This window comes from Chelonus insularis, unplaced genomic scaffold, assembly GCF_013357705.1.
Source record: "Chelonus insularis isolate UGA/USDA-ARS -01 unplaced genomic scaffold, ASM1335770v1 contig_139_pilon, whole genome shotgun sequence".
NCBI lineage: Eukaryota > Metazoa > Arthropoda > Insecta > Hymenoptera > Braconidae > Chelonus > Chelonus insularis.
Window position 1 is genome coordinate 1,313,250 of NW_023276379.1, and position 15,063 is coordinate 1,328,312.

General features: G+C 31.9%; 2 protein-coding genes across 5 annotated transcripts; one reads left to right on the forward strand and one right to left on the reverse strand.

Annotated features, from left to right (window-relative positions):
• Positions 1 to 438: 438 nt before the first annotated feature.
• Positions 439 to 2,763, reverse strand: Kaz (Katazuke). The gene is made up of 4 exons (XM_035096178.1): positions 2,280 to 2,763; positions 1,429 to 1,840; positions 724 to 1,346; positions 439 to 608 (listed from the first exon to the last, which is right to left on the reverse strand). The coding sequence occupies exons 1-4, from the start codon at positions 2,316 to 2,318 to the stop codon at positions 507 to 509; spliced, it is 1,176 nt and encodes a 391-aa protein (XP_034952069.1). The 5' UTR covers positions 2,319 to 2,763; the 3' UTR covers positions 439 to 506.
• A 20-nt stretch (positions 2,764 to 2,783) lies between these two features.
• Positions 2,784 to 14,732, forward strand: CtBP (C-terminal binding protein). Of its 4 annotated transcripts, none has more exons than XM_035096172.1 (7): positions 2,784 to 3,365; positions 11,708 to 12,162; positions 12,434 to 12,721; positions 12,794 to 13,072; positions 13,167 to 13,308; positions 13,457 to 13,634; positions 13,947 to 14,732. In XM_035096172.1, the coding sequence occupies exons 2-7, from the start codon at positions 11,965 to 11,967 to the stop codon at positions 14,263 to 14,265; spliced, it is 1,404 nt and encodes a 467-aa protein (XP_034952063.1). In that variant the 5' UTR covers positions 2,784 to 3,365; positions 11,708 to 11,964; the 3' UTR covers positions 14,266 to 14,732. The 4 variants fall into 4 exon arrangements, with proteins under 4 accessions (XP_034952063.1, XP_034952066.1, XP_034952065.1 ...); XM_035096175.1 differs by having other exon boundaries at positions 13,950 to 14,732; XM_035096174.1 differs by lacking the exon at positions 2,784 to 3,365 and adding an exon at positions 11,020 to 11,360.
• Positions 14,733 to 15,063: the final 331 nt, after the last annotated feature.

Consider the following 15,063-nt stretch of genomic DNA (forward strand, 5'->3'; position numbering starts at 1 on the left):
TCATAGCAATAAAGATGTTACTCATTGTTAATATTCTATTGTATTACACTAAATGCGTAAAAAATCATAAAAATATATACGTGTAATTTACGAGATTACCGAAAACATAGTTATAGAATTGTTAAAATATCCAATTTTATGGTAGAATTGAACAAATGCATTAAAAGTAAACAATTGAACGTAAAAATTATAACAGTACTGATTTCATGAATTTTTTTATTATTTTTAAACAATTAATTATAATTGTCACGTAAAAACGAAAATAAACTTCCTTAAAAAATATACTCACATTGTAGTATTTTTAATTTTTCATTAATAATTAATACTATATTACAGCTTATAACGTAACAGATAAAAAAAACATTTTAAAGTTTAATAATTATCCATGTTCAATTGTAATTAGTTAATGATATAATTAATTAATTAATATTAATACAAAATTATTTTTATAATTATTCTTATTATTGCAACTATATTTTATATTTATGCTAATTAAAAATTGTATATTACATGACATAAACTTTTTCGATTTTTTTGAATGGAAATACTTCTTTGGTTTTTGGACATATTACAGCGCCATTATTTTCTTGTGCCATTTTTTCTAAAGCCTAAAAAATAATTAACCATTTTTATATCCCAAAAAATGAATAATGTGAATTTAGAATACCCTATGATTTTAAAGTTAATAATAATAATAATACTAGTAAAAAGAATAAAATATACCTTTTCACCATAGACGTATCCATTCGGCATCATCATCGGTTGATTATATTCATTTAGAGGTTCCCCACTAATACTACACACTAGCCTCGATTGAGAGCAATGAGCAAAAGGTAATGGAGCAGCTAATTCATTAAGTGCTTCATTGCACACAGGACAACTAGCATTTTTACCTTCCTTATTAGCACTATAACACTGAAGTGTTTTTAGAGCTGAAAGACCAGCTTGGAGTGCAACAGTAAATATACTTTGACTGGCCAATTGAAACAGTCTATAATTTTCATGACGAAATTGTTCTATAAGTCGGTCCCAACGTTTTTCATCTAATAAATCTTTATAAGGACTCAGATAAGGATTTGCTGGAAATGCTAACTGTCCCATACAGCTTTGAATTTCTTGAAGTTGATAATCATCATAATTCGCAAAGCATTTTCGTGCATGTTTTACTGCATCCAAACGACGATCTTGACGAACTAATTCAATAAATTCTTGAACTCTTAAATTGAACTCCATTGTGCTACCTAATTTTCTTAATTTCGATCTATTATCATGGCACCATCCTAAGCAACGGGTTGTCTCATGATTTGCTAATGATATTTCAACTTCTCTAGATACCATAAACACATCTGTAAATGATTAACTTTATTATAAATTTTATAAATTTTTTAGCACTGCTTTAAAGGTAATTAAATTTACTATAAAACTTACCAATATTTGTTAAATCTCTCAATTCTGTAGTGTCAGCCAATTTCATAGCTGTCTTATAATATCCTTTCCTTAAAAAATATTCAACAAGCATCCTATCAAGTCGCTGTCTTCTCCATTGATTTACGACACTAGGAGATGAGTTCGCATGTTCTTTTAAATGATCTAATCTTCTTTTACAGACCATACCAGCTTGAAGTTCTTCTGCTATCGATTCTTCTGCCTTTCTTTTTAACACTTGTAATCTAGCTACTACACCACCTAATAAACGGGTGATTTCTCCTGTTGTTGCATGACCACTATTACTATTAAGTCCTTTTTCAAGTTCATTCGCAGCTGCTTGTACATGAGACACTTCTCTGTCTAAAACTTTTTGCGTTGAGCGAAATTTTTTGTTTAACAACTCATATGGCACCTAAAAAAATAAGTTTGATTATTATAAATAACTGAAACTCAAATTTATTAGATATTTTCAAATATTACATAATTACTTATTAATATATCGAAATCTAATTCTTTCATCTCAGACAAAGAGATATATTTTTATTTCTCAAGTCGAAATATATCGTTTTGAATTTATTGAACTATCAATTGACATTTTTATTTATTAAACAACAGTATGTTATTTAAAGATGTATATTTAAATATTTGTCATTTTAATAATCCCTATATATTTATCTTTAATTAACAACGTCATGATTTATGTCATACTTATTATAAATTCTAAAATTATTCTGTTCTGATGAGTAACATATTAAATCTCATCAAAATAAATTGTAACAAATCAAACGAAATATTTAAATGTTAGATGTTTCTATTTGTTTTGAATGAATAAAAAATTATTTATTTTTTACCTTTAGAGTAGGATGCTCCATACTCTTTATGTCCGACATTTTCGAAACTCGATGACAGAAACGAGAACAATAAAAAAATAAATTTCTCGTCTCGAACTAAATACGTAGTTGATTTGAGAAAAATATTACGTTGTTATCGACGTCATTGTTCATTCATCATGTGGGATAAATTTTCTGATTTTAACAAGAAAATAAAAATAAAATATGTTTTTTTACAGCAAACAAAGAAATACGTTAGACCTTGATACACAAAAATCTACATATTACGACTCAAGACACTGTTTATGATGAATTTATCAAAGAGAGCTCAAGAACTCAGCTGGTTGCAGATGATCATCTAACATTGGTAACACTTATCTTAGAACTAAATCTATTTTTTTTTCTATAAATGTTGGTATCCCTATATTTATTCGATTCGATAATCGATTGAACCAAAAGTTCTCGAACTAATAGAATCGACTTTAAGACTCCATTATTATTGCAATATACATTTATTATCTACGTGTTTACGTCAATTGCAAGTGGATAATAGTCAAGATTTAGTGCAAAATATAAGGTGAATGGAATAAAAATAATTGAAAAAATTTAAATAAGGTGGAATTAAAAGGAACTGGAATATTGTCGGTGAAATTCGGCAATAATCGAGTAAATTCGGTGGGCAACGGACAAGATCGGTGGCGCGCGCGAGTCACTCGGGCGTCCGGGGGCCGCCATTTTCCTCCAGTGAGGGAGAGAGTCGCGAGTCGTTGGACAGTCGCACACGTTTTTTTCGCAGATCGAGCGATTTTACGGAGTTTCGGGGTGTCGGGCGGGTGCGCGACAGCCCAAAACCCATTAATCGTTGTAAAAACGTAATATTAAAAACTAAAAGGTGTTTGGAAGTATCGAAAAACGTTGGGAGTAGTATCCAGAAGCAAAGCGGCGAGTTGCCCAGGAGGAAGAGAGAGAGAACGAGCGGCTTTATATGCCGGGAGGGAAGAACGCCGTGTGAGTGATATTGTGATTGCAAGTGACGCGGTGTTAGGAAATTATTTTTGATTCTGTGGATTTAAAGCGTAGGTGGATAATAAGTTCAGTCTCCGACAGGTTAGTTGATATTTTTTATTTTCCTTATGCATGAAGTTGAAAGTTTTCCCTTTTTTTTCCTGTGCATTTAGGTGTATCTTGAAATACACAAAAGAGTATCAATTCCGGTCTTAATGACTAACGTGCGTTTCACATTCATCTTTCAAACTTATCGCATAAATACTGTGCCACATAATAATCTCTATTTGAAAATTATTTTTTTATAAATAAATTTAAATATGAATGATGTTCGTGAGCACTGGCTACTGTGTAGAACTTTTGTTGTGCTGTTTTGGATAGTGATTATTACTGTACTCTCACCGGAATCATTCATGATTAGATTTATTTGTATGAAAATAATTTTTTTTTTTATTCAAGAGGTTATTGTGTAGCATAGTACTGAGTAAAAATCTTTCCTTTTCCCCGTGTCGTACACTCAACACTGCATCCTAACTCCTAACCGTACACCGACCGCGCAAAATTCCGCGCGCCTTTCTCCTTTACTCTTTACTTCTTAAGCATAAAACAGAGACAGAGTGCGTGTATGCGTGTGCACGCGTGCTCAATGCGCGTGCTCCTGTGTATATATTCTCCTTTCAACGTTTGAACGTTAGAGATCGTGACCACGTCAGGCAATACACCGTGCCTCCAAAGAACACCAAGCGCGAATCCTTAAAACAAGAAAGAGTGAGAAAGAAAACCTGTATGCTCCAAGGAACAGGAGGGAGTCGAGAGTCAGTCAGGAGACGCCAAGCGCGTCGAGAGACCTTTCTTTTTCTTTCGAATTGCATGCGGACAGTCACTGCGCCTCCATTATCCCGTCACTGTTTTTCACCTGTCCCTGAAAAATTCTTCCTTTCCTTTATATATTCTCCACTAAACTGGTATCAATAATCGATCATTTTAATGCTGCGTCATCAATGTTGTTTTTATTTTTTTTCCTTCACGTAAACAAACCTCAATTTCATTGTTTAACCTTTCATCATTTTTTTTCTACTATAATTATTCAATTGGTAAATATTTTTATTTATTACCAAATCGAATAAAATGTTATCTTCAAGTTAATTAAGAGAGTCCAAACATTTCATTGAAATTCAATTTCAAAACAACACTACACTTGAATCAAAAACAATATGTAATACAAAGTATTTGTTATGACAGTTAGATAAAACATTTTTTTTTTTTTATCAAACGAGAAGAATGTTCTTTTTCTTCTTTAATTCTAAACAATATTATAAAACAATATTCCAATTAACCTGAGAGGAAAATGATTCTTAAATGACGTATCAACTTGCATATAATTATCGTTAAAGAGCTGTATTCAAATGAGTATTTTCATGACAAAGTTATTATCATTGAACGAAAATTCTGAAGATGAATCGCATAAGGTAGATACAGTTGACGATGACATGTGACTGTCCATTGCGTTAATTACACACACCGGGAATGCTCTTGAATATGTCACGTCAAGCCTAAAGGCTCAGAGTAACGTGACTCACTGGCCTAGCAATTTATCTCTTTAAGTAAATGGTGACCAATGAACTCGCAGGGACGCTTCTAGAACGTGCGTCATTTCGATCAACATCCACTGAGTTCCCTTTCCCCAATCAATTTCTATTTTCACTAAACTCTTTAACATCAAAAAATAATTGTTATCATCTCTCCTTTGATGGCTGTGCGCTGCACTTTATTTTTTCTTCTCAAAAAACATATCTTATTTCTTCCCTCTCTCTCTCTCTCTTTCTCATTTTAAAACTCGTTAAATTAATTTTATAAAACGTTTTAAAGTGTATCACTAGTTGGAAACATCCAAAGGTTAGAGGTCAGAGTGAAGGATTGTAACGTAAATATATAAAAAGTTTTAGTTTTAGTAAAACGATTGATTTGAAAAGTTAGAGGAATGGATAACGATGACCTCGGATAAATCTTTACATAACTTTCGCCAAAGTGAAATAAAGGCAGCAGCAACAGCAGGAAAATAAACGCCACTTGAGTGGCACAATGTCGCACACTCGCTTTACTCTTCATTGAATCTTCTCCTACCATGAGATTCTGGTGGGTTGCGTGCGCCCGCGCATTTATAAATGTGTTTAGATCAGCATATATACTTGTAACCGGTACACGAGGAGAGACTTTAGTATTCAAACGAGCTCTCGTTCTACTAGTCTTACGTAATTTGCTCTACGCAGACGACGACACGACAACGGGCGGTGCTTATTCAGCGATGTACTGACCCGTATTTGTAACGCAATATCGTCTTTATTTTTTTCCTACATCATTTTCATTGTTATTATTATTGTTTTTACTTGTGTGTTTTATTTCTCCACAATTTGTTACTTACTTCCTGATTTTTAGCAATCAAAAAAAAAAAAAAAGCAATGACTATATGAATATTATAAAACTTGGTCAATCAATAACAATCAAAATTAATAAATTGCGATTGACCCAACATTAGTTAGCATGAAAGGACAAACGTGATGATGATGATGAAATTGTTGAGAAGATGTATATAAATATGATCATCAGAGCTTCCGAGAGATAATGCGAGAAGGAGAGAATTTGATGAAAAAAAGAAAGTAGTTTAGAAAAGCGCGAAGCTAGTTCAGGGAAACGAAGATAAAGATGAGGAAGAGAAATATTGGAAGGGGAAAGATAAAGCCTCTGCGACTTTCAAGTCGTTTGGTTCGAAGTTGTAACAGGTGCCCTCCCTCTTTCTTCTTTTTCTTTTCATGTTTTCTCCATCTTGGCCTTCTCAAGATACTTGGAGTCTTCGTAACTTTTCTTTCTCTTTTTTTTTACGTTTAAACTCAACCAGCCTTTCTTTTTTTACCTTATTTTTGAACTTAAAATCTTAAACATACGTTTGTTTCCACTTCACGTAACTACACTGACCTTAGGCAACGTTAAAATATTCTTGAAATAGTCAGGTTCAATATAAAGCTGTTAGGTATGTTAAGACTTGGTTAATTCAGAATGTTATTCAAGTGTCGAGGAGGAAATGCGGACGAGTTGGTTACATGGTACAAGAAGGGTAGCGCATCCATTGTAAACAGAATCGAGCGGTAAGCAGCTCCGGGATTTCGCGGATGAGCGACGGCAGGGGGGGTGGAGCCACCAACGGAACAAGCTAGGACGCGAGAAGGGCGAAGAGAAACGATGAGAAGAGTGTAGTGGTGAAGTAGAGTGAGAGAGACGATGAGCAGCTACACTCTGACTCCCACTGAGGGTGGGAAGTTGCCGGGACATCGATCGGGCCGGCCATTGCTTGCCACACTCAACTATACTATGAGTCAAGATGCCATTCCACCACGAGAAACCAAACTCCATCAAACTATCAGCCTGCCTTTACGCGTTTGTCCCGCACGACCGTTCGCTAGAGTCGTGCTTTTTTTCACACTCGGCTGTTTACTACACACTACCAGACCGATTTTTACACTTCACTTAATTCATGATTATGATAATAACTAAAACGATTTACGATAGATCAATAGATTTATGAATCTTTTATATCATTTAGGAAAGAAGAAACTTTTAAATGCTTGCCTTTTTTTTTTTTTTTTAAAAAACTCCATTAGATGTACAATTTGAATAATAAAGTTGAGTTTAAGTTATGAGTAAAATTGCTAGTCAGTAAGGACAGTAAAACTACTATTTTTTTATGTCTTATTACTAGTAATAATTTTGCCGAGTTGGAGCTTTTAAAATTTTATGCATTTAAAAGAAGAAGAAACTTTTGGACAAAATTATTTGACCGATTTATTCGTACTTTTTTATATACACCAAATACATCTACTTAAAGTAAGATTTATTCATTTACACTAATTCAATTAAATGATAAAAATGATATTTCAGAGTGATTAATTAATGTTAAAACTTTTTCCTCACTTTAATTAGACAATATGAATAAAAAAAAGTTTCACAGTAAAAAAGTTAACGAAAATTTATTAAATTATTTTTTATTATTCACTTGATAGTGCAATTAAATTTAATAATTAAAATTACATATAATATTTGGACATTTATTTTATGATAAAACAAATAAGAGAAATAGAAAGAAAAAAATGCCTAGTCATAGAGAAAACAAAAAAGGTAATCTTTTATTTGATATTTAGAGTTGGGGCAAAGTTAATCTGAGTAACTTATTGTCTTGATTATACACATGTACATCAAGTATAATAAAGAATAAAAGACATTAGAGTGTCTTATCGTTATGAGAATTACCCTTTAGAGAGAGAATTGGTTGAAAGAAAGTGAGAGAGATGGAGAGAAAAAAGAGGGAGGGAGAACGAGAAGAAAATGGAAGAGAAGTAAAGTTTCGCTTTAGCCGAGAGAACTTGAGTTAACTTTGCTGCCAAACGAAACTTTCCACAAACTTTAAGTAGTCGCTACCCTTCTTCGTGTTCTTCTTCTTCTTCTTCATCTTACTCTCTTACTCTTATTCTTCGTTACCCTCTTGGTATATCCAATTGTCCAGCTTGCGAGATTCATCTACAAGTATCGTATAAAGTTTACGTTAGAAACTTTGAGGAAAATATTATTGTTAATTTAATTGATAAAATATTGTTTATGTCACTAAAGGAACGAGACAAGTACCTCGACAAACTTTAGACTTTATTGGTGTACAAGGGATGAGGTAAAGAGATGTAGAGGTAGAGTTAGCATGGGCCATGATGGGAAGGAGAAAATCTCTCATACTCCAACTAGGAACGTACACCAGCTCTCGGCCGCGAAGCAAAGTTGCTCCCTGGTTAGACAATAATTGGATAACTTCGCCCTGGTACTGGCTAGCCACCTCCTTTCCACTCCTATTCAACCCCTTTGCAAACCCGGAAAAACTCTGTACACCTAGATTAAGTTGAAGGACAGAATCCAACTTGTCTTGAGTACCTGAACGTTTACAGTTCAAGTTTCGAGAGTATTTTATACCTACCGAATGTCGATAAATGCCCTCTTTACTTACAAACTATCATCTTTATAATTCATCTTACTTTTGTCTTCGTGTATAAATATGATTATTGATTCTTTTATTATCTTTCGTTGTATGACGTTCAAATATCTGTACAACTTTTATTATATTTTATAACTTATTGAACGATACACATTAAAGGGATTATCATCATAATAACTATATAATATGTGATAATTATCCTTTTTATTGGTGTCAGTGTCATTTTTAAAATTATTTACCTTGGAATAATTATTAAGTAAATAAATTACAAAAAATAAGTAATTATTTAACTGAATAATGATAATATTAATTGTAATACATTAAATTTAATTTAAAAAATTTATTATAAAAAAAGTTTTTTAGATTATTTAATTGTAATTATGATGACATTAATTGAATACACAGGTAATGAAATGTATATATAACTGCTATCCTGATGGATTAAATTGAAATGAATGAGTGAAAATTGGCCTTGAAAAAGAAACTTTTTAACACAAGTTTATTAGACAAAAAAAAAATTAGCTTATTTAATACAAGTATAAAATATTTAACTGACTTTTTACTTTTAATAGAAGCAAAAAAAAAAAATTAATTTGTCAATGTACTTTTTTTTTTACTGGGGGAAAAAAAATACCAGTAATTATTAGAATTCTTGATATAATACCACATCAATCATTATACTATGTAACTAATTGAATTTCGACGACCTAAACTTGAATTGATCTGAATAAAAACTATCAAGTATCTATACAATGTATGAAAAAAAGCGTAAATAACATGTTTAAATTTTTTTTTTAAAAAGTGTTTGCAAAAAATAGGAAGTATCACTTTAAGTAAATACACACTTAAATTACTTGTTGCAAGTAGTTATATTAAATAAAAAAATTTCAGTTGAAATTTTACGGAAATTACCTTCTACAGGATTATACTGCTTACCTTTGATGTTAAAAGTCTCTTTGTATCGCTTCAGTAATATACCATATAAAAAGTTAACTCTTGTATATGTGAAAATATGTGTCAAGGGCGTGACAATAATACTTTTTAACAAGATTTATTTAATAACAATAACAATGAATGATATTTGAAATAATTAACACTGCGGTATTGAAATATCAATCAAATGATATCAATCAATATGTATCAATTTCAGTCAATCATTCTCTCAATCATCTAATAAATAAATACAATATATTGGTATTTGATTGATTTGGTTATACAAAAATATATTTATCGAATAATAATATTTTGCTGAATTGCAGTCAATGAGATAAATATGCTGAATAAAAAGAAATTTATTTGCATATAATTAAATGTTTAGATATGAAAATATTACTTCGAAAGAGAAACTTTTAACGATTAATGATACTTCTTGTTTTTAAATTAACAAACAAAATTTTTCTTCATCTCTAAGAAAGATAAACAATGATAGATATATATTGGAGCAATTGAAAAATATTAGTAGATTGACATACTTCCGGACGTTTGACTGACGTTTATTCCAATTCCACCAACACTGATCGCATGGCAAGAACTTAATCTTTAGTCTTGACTTGTCCTTTACTTCTCTTTGATGATACGTAGACTTACGTTTTCCCTGAGTTGGCACAACATGTGCCCGAGTCAAAGTGCTTGGGTTTGCACACTCTACGTTAGTATCGAGTTCTCTAGAACTCGCTGAGTCAAGCACCAATCACATTTTATAGTTCCTGCAGGTTATGTATGTTTCTATTACATTCATATGTACGAAATGATCCACCTACTCTTTTCCTTATCAATCACATAATAATTCATTTTGCTACAAATAGATCTATACATATGTATATTTATTTATTTATTTTTTTGTTTATTTTATTTCCATTTTTATATTATCATTAATCATTTTATCAATTTTTTACTTTAACATAAATCTGATAAATAATTAAAAATACTGATTCAAACAATAACTTTCATCTGACATCTTTCGAAATAATTTCTATTATCTTTGTTTATAGTGATGAATAAAATTAATTTTAGTCAAAGAACAAACTATTTAATGAGCATAAGTTAATTACTGTATAAATACATTGAAGTAAGGACAAAGAGAAATTTTTTTATAGTTCAGAATTATTAATTTGTAGATACATAAGTTAAGTAATTCACTTATACGATTAGCTTAATAGCTGGCTAATGGCATCGTGTTTATTTTTGGAATATTAACACAAGTGTATATTTAATTTCATTAATATGAAATGTTTATCATTCTAATCGTTTTCTAGGCATATTTTTTTGGAGTAGACATCCTATTAACGTCATATACTAATTCTTTTAATCTTTATCATTATTTTCATCATATTCTTATCATAGAAAAATTTCACAACTTAATTAAATACATATTTAAGGCAGAATAAATGATTTACTACTTTTTAAAGGATTTTTGAACAATAATTTTAATGTATTATGGTTTATAATCATAATATTTATATTTCTAATAATAGAAGTTATGACAGTTATGGAAAAGAGATAGAAAGAGAGAGAGAGAGAGAGAGAGAGAGAGAGAGAGAGAGAGAAAGAGTATGTGAATGGAGTAGAAAACTTTAATTGTTGCGCTTCATTTTTATGCAATAAGTAGTGAAAGAAGTCATAAATGAATAAATGATGTATATAAACGTGTTAACACACTGATAAAATGCGTATAGGATGGCGCCACGTGTCAAACATCCGGCATTTTCCGATGAGCACATAAAAGCGCGCACGGCTTGACGGGTACCACAAAATCTCATCCATAAAGTGTACACCCATCCCTATATTTTATATAAATACATGCCATTAATTATATTCAGCTATTAACAACATTTCTATTTGCCGTATTATAAATTAGTAAATCAATCATAAGTTTTTTTATTTTTATCACAACACAACGGGATACTGAACACGAGTTTATAATCGCTGTTGTCTGTAGCATGACCTAAAAACATTGATCTTTACGTTGACCAACGCCAGGAATTGTACGATTATTTTCAAAAACATCAGCCCCAGCCAGAAGGCAGACTCTAGAAACTTTATCCTGACATCTTACCGGTTATTTAAATGTATTTTTTTCAATTATACATATTTTTAGTTAGTTTTATTGTTATCTAATGTATTGTTTATGACTTAAGTGATATTTAGCAAGTGTTTTTAACCTCAAAAACTTGAAATTGTTGGCTTAGAAGCCGGCGCGTTTTGAGGTAACCTCAAATCTAATTTACTTGAACATTTCTCACTTTCACCACTCGTTAAATCGAGCATCTTTGAATACTGATGATTGTATTGTATGGTATTATTGAATGTTATTGTTCAATTAGTAATCTTTCTTTTTTACTTAGTATATGTTGTTATTTTTTATTTTGTATTTAGTAACTATGTAAATAAAATTTGATTTTTTAAATTGTTGCAGGAGTCGGTAAACAACTTCGTGATGTATTGGAGATTCGACGGTTCACCTTCGCATACATATGAAACGTCCGTGTTGAAGAAACAATCTGTGTGACGAAACATAATAATATCAGTGCGGCATTATTTTTTAAACAATTAAACGTTGAGTGTTTTATAAACAAATAAATTGTAAGGGTGGATTTGTTTATCGGGTATATTGTTTGATTGTTATTAAAAGTAAGAGTGAGAAATTTAAAAATAGGGGGGGTTGTCTGACCGATGGACAAACGGAAGATGTTGACGAAACGCCCTCGAATGGATACTATGAGGGGCCCAATTGCTAATGGGCCCATCCAAACTCGTCCGTTGGTTGCTTTGCTTGATGGCCGTGATTGTTCTATTGAAATGCCCATCTTAAAAGATGTTGCTACTGTAGCATTTTGTGATGCACAATCCACATCTGAAATACATGAAAAGGTACATATATTAGAAAATTCAAACCCAATCAAGGATAAAATCAAATGAATACTTCACTAATGTTTTTGAAAGTTATAAATTTAATCTACAAATACCAATCAGAGCAAAAAAAAGAAAGTTTTATCGATTAAAACAATTATCTAGATTAATAGATATAATTATTTAATCATATTTCATATCATTCTTCAATTTTATCCTTGATTGTTTACTAACTGAAATAAAATAATTGGCAATTTTTATAATTTTCTTATTTCTATTATCTTTTTATCAGGTACTAAATGAAGCAGTTGGGGCTTTGATGTGGCACACTATTATTCTCACTAAAGAAGACCTTGAAAAGTTCAAAACATTAAGAATAATTGTACGAATTGGTTCTGGAGTTGATAATATTGATGTAAAAGCAGCTGGAGAATTAGGAATTGCAGTTTGCAATGTTCCTGGTTATGGAGTTGAAGAAGTTGCTGACACTACCCTCTGTCTTATTTTGAACCTCTATCGACGTACATATTGGTTAGCAAATATGGTCCGAGAAGGAAAAAAATTTACTGGTCCTGAACAGGTAAATAAATATTTTTTAATTTTTGCAAATATCTACAAATAGTTCAATAAAAAATATTTTTATCAAATAAAGGTACGAGAAGCTGCACAAGGATGTGCTAGGATACGAGGAGATACTCTTGGAATTGTTGGATTAGGCAGGATTGGATCAGCAGTCGCCTTACGCGCGAAAGCTTTTGGATTTCTTGTCATGTTTTACGATCCATATCTTCCAGATGGTATCGAAAAGTCTTTGGGATTAACCAGAGTTTATACGCTACAGGATTTGCTTTATCAATCGGATTGTGTGTCACTACACTGTACCTTGAATGAACACAATCATCATTTAATTAATGAATTTACCATCAAACAGGTATGTTTCTATATGAGAATGATATTAATTGAAATTAATTATGATGTGACATTAGTATATTTATTGTTTATGGTTAATTTTTTATTTATTTCAGATGAGACCTGGAGCATTTTTAGTAAACACAGCACGAGGTGGTCTAGTAGATGACGATGCGCTAGCAGCTGCACTAAAACAAGGCAGAATTCGTGCTGCAGCACTTGACGTCCATGAAAACGAACCTTACAATGTCTTTCAGGGTCAGTTAAATATTTCATGTAACTTTCGTCATATTTATTATTTTTATCTTTGACTTAAATTTTGATAAAGCTAAAGTAATTTACTGTTTGCAATTATGATTAACATAAAATTGAGATAATTAATTTTGATAATTTTAAATTCATCCAGGTCCACTGAAGGATGCTCCTAACCTTCTCTGTACACCCCATGCAGCATTTTACAGTGATGCAAGCTGCTCAGAATTACGTGAAATGGCAGCAAGTGAAATACGACGAGCTATTATTGGTCGCATACCAGATTGTTTGAGAAACTGTGTGAATAAGGAGTATTTCCACTCTTCCACCGGGTAAGACCTTTAGTCGACTCAAAAATTGAATTAAAAATTGATATAAAAATGTTAAACATAATGACATAATTAGATAAGTCAAAATGAAGCATTCTATATGCTAAAGACAGATTTTTAGCATGGTTATAATTTTAAAATCTTAAAACAAAATTTTGTGATACTTTTTTGATGAAAATCATATGTAAAGAAAATGAAAATAGACATAAAAGTTGCCTGCAATGGTTGATTTTGATTCAAAAAGTCATCTGGATACTTTGTTTTATTGTATAAGTGATTTACCAAAGTGGCCAACTTTGTTTTGCCTTTCTCCAGCAGCTACCCTGAGGCAATCAACGGTGGATACTATACAGGAACATTACCAATCCAGCAGGCGCATTCGACGACACCTCATGATTCAGCGCCTCCACCACCGGGAGGTCATTCCGGCGTTGGTGTTGCTAGTAGTGCTGGTCCAAACTCTTCGGCGGGAGGAAATCCAGGTCCCACGGGCCCCACTGGCCCAACGGTAGGTGGTGCCGGGGCTGGAGGTCCTGCTACGGCTCCACCTACTGCTGGATTACCTGGTCTACCACACAGCATAGTGAGCGAGCCTGATCCTCGGCCAAGCCCACCTGCTCCAAGTCCTCGTTGACCTTGAACTCCCTACGACTTCAACAACTTTCAGCACCACCACCCTCTGACCTAATCTCCCCCCTTAGCCATTCATATATATATGAGTTACGCGTATCACAGTGCACACAAATCAGGACAAAACCGTGACCAAACTTGACAAGACAGACAGACTAGAATTTAAATAAATTTTAAACTAAATAATAATGATGATCGTAATGATAATAATATTAATTAATGATGATGATGATGATAATGATGATGACGATTAAAAATAATGATGATAAAAATAATGAAATGATGTCACGCCAACTAAAGCTGGATCATTATATGATGAACAGTGCATTATTGTGAAGAAATGTATTCCAAAATCTGTCTACTGCTTCCGAGAAAAAGTTTGCAAAGAGATCGAACGTGAGGGGGAGGAAGCGTGAAAGAGCGGGAGAGAAAGAGAGTATGAATTAGTGCGTAAGAGTATGAAGAGAAAAATTTTAAGCAAAAGAAAAAAAAACAAGGAAAGATGTTAAAGTAGTGATTGAAAGAATGAATTAAAAAAGAGAGCATGTGTCTACATATTTTATGTTCGTGAATCTCTGTGTAATATTTAGATTACTATAGAGATTCAAATATTGTAGAGATTAACGAATTCTTTCTAATCTGCGGCATCGCCTCTCAACATTTGTGTAATCGGCAAAATACACATTGTCCTTTCATATCTATTGCTATTATAATTACTCTTAAATTTTTTTTTTTAAATAATTAAAATACGTTTTCTTTTTTTTTACTTCATTTATTTATCACGTTGGTTTACCCGTACACT